Here is a 12,089-nt window from a genome sequence, read left to right on the forward strand (position 1 = left end):
AGGAGCTTGGGTTCTACCCACATTTTCTGTATGCCACTTCTCATTGCTCTTTATATGGTCTGACTATATGTTAGACTACACAATTTAGGGATGGGGTGGTCACAATAATCTATGTGGCAACCAATTTTATTATAGCAAATAATTTCCGAGTTGAATGTGAATGTATGGTATATGAAATGAAAAAGCAGAGCAGCCACGATGCATAGGCAATTATTCAAATGGTGTAAAATGTACAGTTCTCTATTGGGAAAGCACAAATGAATACTTAGAAAACTTTCTGGTTTTTGAATAATCTAGTAGTTCATGATAATGTTCTTAAATACATCATTTTAAACATGAGGTGAATATTTCATAACAAAATGAATCTCTGTTGTGACTATTCAGAGGGAAAAATGTTTCATTTAGCTATTTTTTCCTAGTTTTAATATGTCCAAAATTATGATCATTAGCCTGTGTATTAAAAAAAAAAGAACATCGCAAACAAATATCAACTAAGTCATTAGGTTGCAAGGTACTTTCGTGGTTTTTAAAAAATATTTGTCACCTGTGTAAGAATGTCTCTGCATTTTATACACATATGTTTTAGTCAGCTTTCATGCGGACATTACTAAAACTCTGACAAGAACAATTTTAAGGAGGAAAAGTCTATTTGGGGGCTTATGGTTGCAGAGGCTGCAGTCCATAGAGGGCTGGCTTCATTCCCTGGAGCTCCAGGTAAGGCAAGGCATCATGGTAGAATTGACTAAATTAAACCTTTTATAACCCAATTATTTCATCTCTAAACTTACTTGCATTGTCTTACACATGATCTTTTTGGGAGGATACCTCATATCTAAACAAAAACAACACAACTGCTGAAATATGGTGATAAAATAATTTAGAATATTTTATAATTATAGGTCATAGTAAAATTGCTGAGAACTTAAATAAAACTTGAAAATGGATGCTCATTTATGTAAATATATGCATAGCTGATTAAATGATACACAAGAACATACTCATAGATTGTTCAATGACCAGGATACATTCTGAGAAGTGAATGATTAGGCAATTTCTGAGTGGTTTGAAAATCATAGAGTATATTTTAAACAAACCCAGATTATATATCTTGCTATGCACCTGGGCTATGTGGTATAGCTACTTTTCTAAATGTGGTTTACAATTAACTGAAACATTGTTAAATGTCACAAATATATACATACATACACTGACTATATAATTTAGTTCATTTTTGTTCAACCAGATTCTCTTGATCATTAGAGGTCTTAAGACCCCTAATAACTGGGATATTTTAGCTATTATAAATACTCAAAAGGGCTTAGAGAAATTGTAAATTTAACTATGGAGTCAAAAACAGTGGATTCCAACCTTGACCATAGCATTCACTAGCTATCTTATTTTATAAAAGTTACCTAATGTCTAGAAGATATTGTCTTAGTTTCCTCAAGTTGAAAATGGATTCATGCCTGATTCATGTTGTTGTTATAAGAAATAAAGTACTGCACAAAACAAATAATGTCAAATGATTGCAGCAATAAGGATTCTTGTTATTATTACAGAATACAGATGATGAACAAAGTCATTAAAAAGTAGGGAATCCAGGAGTAAAGTTAATAAAATAGACTTCTGGCATTCAAACAGGTTTAGTTAACTATTAAAAATGAGAGTTCTAAATCGGTTCTCTATTCTCAGGGATGATCTCAAGAAAATGCACCAGATAAATTATTAGTATTATTATTAAACAGTACTTTATGTGAAAAGGTGAACAAATGATGATTATGTTCTTGCATCTGGGTTGCCTGCCAAGCACCAACTATTAGGTCATATATTTACTGCCACTGTGCATAATTCAACTAGTCAGGGAAAGAGAGAACTTGTCAAAGGACAATCTCCACAGTTGCAAAGGCCTACAAACCAAGGAATAACTATTTGCAATTGACAGCGTCTATTTTTAGACCGTGACATTTGCAGATATTGTATAGTGGAATAAAGCATTATACGGTTTGTTCTGGGGAACAACCAAGTGCTTAAATTCTTCTGTTTCTCTCCAAATTCTTGGATCCATTATACCCAGAAAAACCAACAACAATAAAAAATAAAAGCCTGAAATGCCTCTTTTGTGATGAAAATTCCTAGCAGAGGGGCCTTTGGGGTTTGATTTTCTGAAACCTAAAATTCTGATATGACTGGGTGGCAGGAAGATCAAGTTTGGAAAAGTTTGGAGAAGCCTTAGAATGTTGTAAGCAGAGCTTAAATAGGTGATTCTGATGGGAGCTCAGAATAATAGTAATAACAGTTCCTAATATTTCAAGGAATCTGGAAGCTGTGAAGAATTATATATACATACATCATTAGATCCTCCTAGCAGTTATTTAAGTGAGATGGTGGGATGTTATTATTCTAACCTTTCAAGTGAAGGAAAGGGATTGAATGGTTTGGGTAAGTGTTGGGGTTTAAGTGTGCAGAGTTTAGCTCCCTCAGCCTGACACTTTGCAAGAAGCTGTGGCTGTGATTTAGGTCAGCTGAAGGCATGCCTCGCTAGGAGGAGGAAAAGTCCTCTTCCCCTTATCACAAGACACAAGCTTCTGCATGGTTTGGCCTAGAGGAAGAAGCCTTCTGCATACTGGACCTGGGAACAGTACATTCGGGGATCAGATAATGTCTACAAAGAACTTTGGGAGGGTACTTATCAAATGAACAGGAACAATTTGGATTTAGCTCTGTGTACCCGCTGAGGCATGATATTTGGGCTATGTGGGTGAAGTGTTACTGAAGAATTGCTTGCTTTGTTAGAAGAAGAATATAAAAGGAACTTGCAAATAAAGCTCAGCATGCAGTTGCAATTGCTGCCTTGGCTCTGCATCCCCTGTGTCCCAGTGATTTCGTGACCCTTACCCAGGGACCCGAGCACACTAGAAGTTCACAGGTAAGGGACTCAGTTAATATGAATTCAAATCAGGAGTAGGTCTTCAGTTGTCTAACCCCATGTAATATTCTTTCTGATTGAGCACATTGTCTTTTGTGTGCAGTAATTTATTAGAATATAATATACAAAAAGCTTTGTATTAATAAAGTAGACATAGATTTTTTAAAAAATAATCTGAGGTTAATTTGTATTTGTCATTTGTTGCTAACTTTTCTTTTTCTACTATTGTCTTATTTCTTACAGAGTCTGTGATGGTTAATCTGAATTATCAATTTGATTGGACTAAAAAATATCTAAGATTAAGAGAATTCAGGATGTTTTGATGAGGGGGTTTTCTGAAATGATTGGCATGTGGGAGAGCAAACTGGGTGGGGAGATTGGCCCTGAATGTGGGCAGCATAGTCTAACAGGCTTGGAACATAGATGAAAGAAGAGGTGGAAGAAGGAGGAAGCTAAGGCAGATGTAAGCTTGATTCTTCTTGAGAAGGTGCTTGAGAAATCAGACATTTGCTCCTTCACTGTTCCAAAGCAGACTCTGAACAGAGATTGTCCAGGGAGTTGCCAGGACTTTACTGATGACATGGGGCTATATCCTTGGTCCTTCTTGTTTTAAGGCTCCAGCTTTTGAGACTGTGTGGCTCCTTGTTCTTTTGACTCTTTAGCCTTTGCATGGACATTGTAGGACTATCCTATTTCTGATCCTGTAATCCAATCTAATAAATCCCCTTCTAATAAATCATTTATCCTGAAAGTTCTATTTCTCCAGAGAACCCTGACTAATGCAGATTTTCATACCTGGAGTGGAATCATTGCTATGACTAACCTATGTGGTTCAGATGCACTGGGAACTGGTTTGCTGGGAAAGTTAGGAAAAGTTTGGAGAAGCCTTAGAATGTTGTAAGCAGAGCTTAATAGGTGATCCTGAGGGGAGCTCAGAAGTGCAAAATGCCAAGAGAAATGCAAATAGCAAAAACTGTGCTATTGAGGTTTCAGAGGGGAATGGGGACTTAATTGGGAACTGCAGTAGAGATCATTCACATTATGTCCCGGAAAGGAGCTTGCCTCCATTTTGCCCAGATCCTGAGAGTTTCTATAAGACTGAATTTAAAGGTATGGATTAATTAATCTAATAGAGGAAATTTCAAGGCAACACCAAATTCAGGTGGTGGCATGGTATGCAGGTGGCTTTTAGTGAAGTTTGCTGTAAGAATCAGAAGGGGGGGGGGAGATTTAAAAACTCACAGTTGACCAGAAAAGCAATTGGAAAACTGGGTCTAAGGAAGATCTGGTTGCTGGAGAGATTACCATCACTACAGAGAAACTAAGTACTCTGCACAGGGACAATAGGAAAGATGCATTGAGTCCATCTCAGGAATCACCAAGAGCACACACATGGCAGGCTCAAGGTGTAAAAATGAAACTCACTTAAGAGAACCCGGTGACACACAACTTGGCATGGGGCACCTAGGAAATTGTTTCATCAGGATTGGTTCACTGTGCTCAGCCTCGGAGTCATGCAGAGAGTGCTGCAGCTGGGGTCCCAGGGGGCCTGGCTACAGCTTGAACTTTCAGAAGACCATGTCATCATCCATATGGTTCCAGTTCTTCAGGAAGCAGGATTCTGGATTTAGGGCATCAAGGAGTCTTCCTCCAGAATATCCAAGGAAAACCTGGTAGACCAGGCATAGTGTGGCAAGGTCGTAATCACGGTGGTAGCCCCTGAAAGGTTGATAAATGAGGCTGTGAGAATACAGCCAAAGCTGGAATGGAGACCCCAGCTTGAATTAAGAGATGCCAGTGAAGTGGAAGATCTGCTGAGGAAAGCTGCTGACTGTGGACAGAATCAGCCTAAGACAGAGGCCTCATGGACCACCACCTTGAAGGCCATAAGGGCAGGGCTGCCCAAGCCCTTTGAGACTCACATCTCACTGCCATTTGTCCCAGATGCTAAATGTGGAACTATAGGACCTAATATATACCTACCTGGGTTTCTCTCTTGGTATAGACCCATTTTTTTTTTCTTTCTGTGCCCTTATTTCTTCCTTGGGGAATGGAAATGTTAAAATTTATCATTTTATATTGGATATATGTAACTTGCTTTTGATTTTGACAGGGAATTACAGCCAAGAGTTTGTCTCAAATCTCAGATGAGATCTTAGATGGTGAGAACTGTAACTTAGTTAGTGTATTAAGTCATTTGATGGGTTGATAATTTGCAAGGAGCTGGGCATGGTGGTGCATGCCTGTAATCCCAGCTGCTCAGAAGACTGAGGCAGGAGGGTTGCAAGTTCAATGCCAGTCTCAGCAACTTGGTGAGGTCCTAAGTAACTTAGTGAAACCATAGCTCAAGATAAAAAAATAAAAAGGACTGGGATGTTGCTCAGTGGTTAATCACCCCTGGGTTTAGTCCCTGGAACAAAAAAAAAAAGGTTTTTTGAAACGATTATTGTACCAGCTTGTGACTATAGGTAGGTAGGATTTGGGTGGAAGAAGTAGGTCACCGGGAGAGTGCCTTTGGGGTTTATATTTCATCACTGGTGCTTTGCTCTCACTCTCTGCTTCCTGGCTACCATGAGCTGAGCAGCTTCCCTCTGTCCCATCCTTCTGCTATGATGTTCCCTCCGCCTCACCTTGGGACCAGAGGAATGGAGTCTACTGATCATGGACTGAACTTCTGAAATCATGAGCCATAATATACGTTTCCTCCTCTAAGTTGTTCTTATTAGATATTTTGGTCACAGTGATAACAAGTTTACTAATGTAAAGTAAAATGAGATTGTGCAAGCTAACTACTTTTTTCTCTCATTAGGCTCGAACTACGAAAGATGTGATTTTGAGGACGGGCTCTGCAATATGGAACAAGAGAGTGTACAATTTGGTTGGAAAAAGAGAAATGGGATAACCAGTCTAACACCACCATTTCACGATCACAATGGTGATATGTCTGGTAATTGCTTTGAATTTCTAAAATTTCCTTTATTTCTTCATTTGTTTATTTCTTACTTTTTTTTGTCCCAAGTATTTGATTAGGTCAGTAGAATCTGGACTAACATTTACATTTTAATAATTATAGTGTCTGATTTTATGTATTCTTTGATCATTTTTGGAATATTTCTGATTCTAAAGTATTCCAGCAGATTATCATAATTGGGTTCCTGGGATTCCAACAGGTCTATCTAGATGATAACTGGGATTTTGTTAGTTAATTTGAAACCTTGTGAAATTGTAAAATGTAACTATGATAATGCTATATATATTATGCAGTCAATTTTTTTTTGCTTTTGGCTGGACTTATTACAGCTCTGTCTAGTAATATTTGTTTAATCAGGCTGATTAGAAAGCTCTATGGACTGCCCAATAGACTTTGAAGTGATTCTGGAGCCAAACTTTTATTCCTTCTTCATTTGTTAATTAATGAATTTAATTTACTCAACATTGTATACAGTCATTAATTTATATAAGTGAGCAAAAATCAATTGCATCCTGCTCTCATCTGGTAGGTTTCAACATAGTATGAAGAGAGATACTACATTGCCTAACTAAAGAATGATTACTTTTATAAGAGTGATACTTTCTTCAAATAAATATAAGGACATATTCAAATATGGATAGCACCCTGGGAGAAATGAAAGCAAGCAAATATTCAGGAATTAGATATTAGTTTGGAAATGTTTAAGTTCCATAATACCTATTAATTAGAATTCTTGTTCTGTTAGTCCTTACTTGTAAGATCTTGATATATGTACTTTTTTGAGTCTTAGTTTTCTATACTCTAAGGACAGTGGTACTAAGTTCATAGGATGGTTATTGTAAGAGCTAAATGGATACTGTTGGTAATGCTTATTATAGAATACCTGGCCCTAAAAAGTAGAGTTCTGAATAATTTTGGTGTTGCTGTTTTTAACTTCTATGTAAACAAGATGAAATTTCTTATTTTTTTAGCTTTGATGTCAAAAAATACATTTGTTTAGAATTTTTAATGACTGTTAGTAATAATCAACCTAATTCCAAAGAGAAAACAGTTTCATTGATAGGACCAACCACTAACTGCAATACATGGGGTTTGTTATAGATTTGGTAATGTTAGAGGGCGATATTCAATTTTGCTCCCAAACTTTTGCCATTGCAATGTCTCATGGATTGCTGATTTGGCACATCTGCCCTCAGTACCTCTCTCTGTTTCTTCCTTGTACTTGGAAGGTTTTTCACATCCTATATTACTCACCCTCATCTTCTTTGTAGACAGAATGCCTGCTTTTTCTCTATCTTTTGCATTGTGTTTCCTGCCTTACTTATCTTCTTTTTTTTCTCATTTTTCTATGCTTAGTTTTGGATAGCCTTATCAAGAGATGAAATGGAAGGGGTAGGCAGTACATATTAAAGAAAAATGAGAAGTTGTATGGACATCCATCCTTTAATTATATCATCTGGGTGGACTTAAAATCTCTGGAGTGAGAGTAGCTGGATTAAGAACTTAGACTTGCTGACCTGTTGTCTGGTCTCAGTTTCCTCAACTGTAAAATGGGGTTGAAAATAATATCAAAAGCTGCAGAGAAATAAGAGGTAAGTTACTGCCTGACATGATCAATTGAAACCTGGTGATTTTAATAGTAGTCATGTATCTTTTATAAATATAATTAAATGTTAAATTAGGAGTATGCCTTAATAGGAATTTAGGTAAGAAAATTTTCTGGCTTAGGATATTAAATGTTAGAACATTTTTGTAGAAAAATTATCTTGGAGCTTTGTCTCCATTTCAAAATCCTATTACCTTAGTATTAATCCAATTTTGAGTCACTTGCTCTTGAAATAATTTACCAATGCTTCAAAATAAGATTTTTTATTATGTAATTAATGCCTTGAGTTTTCAGAGCTAAATTTGAAAATCTATTAGGACATTAAAAACATTACCTCTGTCAGTATTTGAAATCTAATAAAGCCCAGGGGCAGAGAGACTAAAGTGTAGTATTGATTTTTAAGAGCATATAGCATTGCACTTGGATAAGATAGTATCACTATGACACATTCAAATACATCTTTGCAATGATAGCATGACTATTTAAAAACAGTAATAAGAACATAAAGTTTTAAATAATTATGGAATTCGGCTGATATCAAGAGTGATGTAGAAGTTTTTAAGATGCATGATTCACTGGAAATCTAAAGTGTATACAGGTTATTAAACAAAAAATAATAGTTTATTTGTAAAGTTTACATTTCCCTTTATGCTACAGATGCTGTTTTCCTCTTTGAGTATTTAAAATTACCTTAAAATGAGAACAATTAGAGCTTTTGTCATTTTGATGTATTGTTAAATGAGATCTAAAATCTATGTATTATATTATGAAATATACATGCTATTAAATAATCCCAATGTCAATATTTTGTTCTGTAGTGATGACTTGTACTACATATGTAATCTACATATATTATAATCCTACAAATCAATGTCATGATATTTTGCTTTAAACAGTATTAAAAATAAAGACAAAACAGTCTTTTCTTTTATCATATTTGTTATTTACAATACTTTCATGCGCTTTGATTTTCTGAGTTTGTCTCTGGTATCATTTGTCTTCAGCTTGAATAATTCTGCTGGTGATAAATTATGTTAGTTTTCCTTCTCTGAATGTTTTTATTTTGTCTTCATTTTTGAAATACATTCTCACTGAATATAAATTTTTTTTAGTTTTTTTTTCTTTTCCCTTTGTATGGTAAAGATATTATTTCACTGTCTTTTGGCCTTTCTACTTTCTGATGTGAGATTCATTGTTTCAAGTTGTTGCTTTTGCTATTTGTTATATATCTTTGATGTTTTGATGCTTTCAAGATTTGATCTTTATCTGGTTTTCAGCATGAGATTTTAAAATTTTATCCTACTTTGATTAGCTAAGTTTTTTGAAATTGAAATGAATGTTTTCTGCCAATTTTGGAATGTATTCTGCCTCTATTTATTCAGATTTTTTGTGTGTGTCCTGTTCTTTCTATTCTTTCCTTCTTATACTTCAGCCATCAATATATTAGACTCTTAAGCCAAACACAGTATTACAGGATGTTTTATTGTATATTTTGATTGTGTTATCTATTTTTCAGAATGGACAATTTCAGTTGCTTCATCTTCAACTTTTTGATTTTTTTTTTCTTGGTCACCTTCATAATCATTTTGCTCATAAACTCACCTAATAATTTTTTTAAAAAATCAAATATTTTCTATCTAAAAAAATACAATTTGTTATTTTAAATTTCAAACATTTTCTCTGTCAAATGCTTTTTTTATACATATAGTTTTTTAGTTGCAAGTAGACACAAGACTTTATTTTATGTGGTTCTGAGCATCGAACCCAGGGCCTCACACGTGCTAGGCAAGCACTCTACCACTGAGCTAGAACCCCAGACATGTAGTAGAATTCTTATCTTTCCATGCATTATAAGCATATATTCCTCGCTCTGCATAATTTTAATAGCAGTTTTCAAATCCTTGTTTATTTCATCTTGGAGTGGCCTTCTATTGATTATCCTTTCCCATGATCTGATCTCATTGCCCTAATTTATTGTCTATAAAGTAATTTTGGACTTTATCCTGGATATTATGAATACTGATATCATAAAGGTTGTGGATTCTGTACTCAGGAATCTTTTTTTCAGAGACTGGGGATGATTTGTTTAAGCAAGTGATTAACTTGCATAGACTCAAGCTGTAAACTCTGTCTTGTTTGTTGTGGGCTGCGTTCAAGTATCAATGCAGTTCTTTTGGTCTTAACCCCCAGAAGTGTTCCTCCACTTGCAGGTTTCAGTGTTAGCATGGAGGCTTGGATAGAGTTTGTTCATAGAATATGGGATACCTTTTATTCTGGCTCTTTAAAAATTTTTTTAAAATTTATTGATTTAAAAAAATGACAGTGGAATGCATTACAATTCTTATTATACATATACAGCACAATTTTTCATATCTCTGGCTGTATATAAAGTATGTTGACACCAATTTGTGTCTTCATACATGTACTTTAGATAATGATGTCCATCACATTCCACCATCATTGCTAATACCCTGCTCCCTCCTTTTCCCTCCCACCCCTCTGCCCTATCTAGAGTTCATCTATTCCTCCCATGCTCCCCCTCCCTACCCCACTATGAATCAACCTCCTTATATCAGAGAAAACATTTGGCATTTTTTGAGGGGGGGGATTGGCTATTTCACTTAGCATTATCTTCTCCAATGCCATCCATTTACCTGCAAATGCTATGATTTTATTCTCTTTTATTGCTGAGTAGTATTCCATTGTGTATATATGCCACAATTCTTTATCCATTCATCTACTGAAGGGCATCTAGGTTGGCTCCACAGTTTACCTATTGTGAATTGTGCTGTTATAAGCATTGATGTGGCTGTGTCCCTGTAGTATGCTGATTTTAAGTCCTTTGGGTATAGACTGAGAAGAGGGATAGCTGTAGCACTAATCTCCAGGGTATATAAAGAACTCAAAATGCTAAGCACCAAAAAACCAAATAACCCAATGAATAAATATGCAGGGACCTGAACAGAAACTTCTCAGGAGAGCATATACAATCAATCAAAAAATATATGATAAAATGTTCATCATCTCTAGCAGTTAGAGAAATGCAAATCAAAACTACTCTAAGATTTTTATCTCATTCCTGTCAGAATGGCAGCTATTATGAAGACAAACAATAATAAATGTTGGCAAGGATGTGGGGAAAAAGGTACACTCATACATTGCTGGTGGGACTGCAAATTGGTGCAGCCATTATGGAAAGCAGTATGGAGATTCCTTGGAATCTGAGAATGGAACCACCATCTGACCCAGTTGGCTCTTTTCTTTCTAGAATTCTTTCCTATGTCAGACCTGTTTGTTCTACATTTCCCTCCCTAACTCCCAGCCAACAGTCTATCTCTCAGAATGTTGCAGACATGCCAGCTGCACTGCATCCTAACTGTAGGCCAAAGTCTGAAGGAATGCAACTTGGATTTCTTCTTTTAAGCTTCTATTCCTTTGAAAATTAACATGCCTCTTTGGTTTGTCTTTAAAGTTTCCTGGGGTCTAAGCTTTCAGAATTTTCTTGTGCATATGCTCATTATGCTCATCACTGGGTTTTTCATTGGATGAGCATAAGTCTCTCCAAATATGCTCTATGCTGCCCTTTTTCAAGGGCACTAGAACCACAGTTCATTCCTCAGTGGTAGCCAGACTGTGCTATGTAGATGGTGAGATGGATTATTTACAGGGAAGAATTAGTGAAAATGGATAAAAAATCCATACACATTATCATTTTCTAGATCACATTTTTGGCCACCTTTGTAGTCTAAATATGCTTATTTTGAAGTTCTTTTGTATTTGATATTTTAGAAGATCTTTATTGAACAGCTACCTTGCTCCGTGTATTATTCTAGGGACAAAGAAGAGCGCAGTTCTTTTCCCTTTCCCCAGTGAGCTTTAAATTTAATGATAAAGACATAAACCTTATAATTTTTTTTAAATATTTGTTTAGTTATACATGGACACAATATCTTTATTTTATTTATTTTTATGTGGTGCTGAGGATTGAAGCCAGTGCCTCACACGTGCAAGACAAGTTCTCTGCCACTGAGCCACAAACCCAGCCCTATAAACCATATTTTTAAGATTATATATGAAGAGTAAAAACACATACAATAGCTTTTATCTTGGCACCGTGCACATATTTAAAAACCCTTAATGTGGAAACAAATCTATATTCAATAGAAATACATAAAACTCAGTAATAGTCTATTGAAATTAAATATTTGTAAAAATTTAAAGATATGTATATTAGAATAATGACTAAAGGTCACTATAATGAAATTCTGCCAAATAAGGGAGATAGGGAATTTTACCAATCAAATTGGTTGGGAATTGCCAAGCAGATGTCATTTCTCTGCATATGAACTTTGGGAACTGTAATGAGTACTTACTTGGATTCTCCATATTCTACAAGTAAATCAGTCAAGGACATGTATAGAGTTTCAAGTTACTTTTAGGCTTTATAAACATTGCTCAACATGTTGAAATGTAGAAGAATGAAACAATACAATCAAATTTGTGTCTACCTAATTGTGATAGGAATAATTCTAAAGATATCTCCCAAGATCCCCCCTCCACTGGTTATTCAATCAAACACAATATTT

General features: G+C 35.5%; 1 protein-coding gene across 1 annotated transcript in view; it reads left to right on the forward strand.

The window, feature by feature from the left end:
* The window catches only part of Malrd1 (MAM and LDL receptor class A domain containing 1), a 656,113-nt gene that overhangs the window by 22,900 nt on the left and 621,124 nt on the right, over positions 1-12,089 (forward strand). Inside the window, exon 2 of the mRNA XM_077802928.1 lies at positions 5,736-5,873. Within this exon, the coding sequence (XP_077659054.1) occupies positions 5,736-5,873 (138 nt within the window). The remainder of the gene's footprint in view (positions 1-5,735; positions 5,874-12,089) is intronic.

This window comes from Urocitellus parryii, chromosome 9 (assembly GCF_045843805.1).
Source record: "Urocitellus parryii isolate mUroPar1 chromosome 9, mUroPar1.hap1, whole genome shotgun sequence".
NCBI lineage: Eukaryota > Metazoa > Chordata > Mammalia > Rodentia > Sciuridae > Urocitellus > Urocitellus parryii.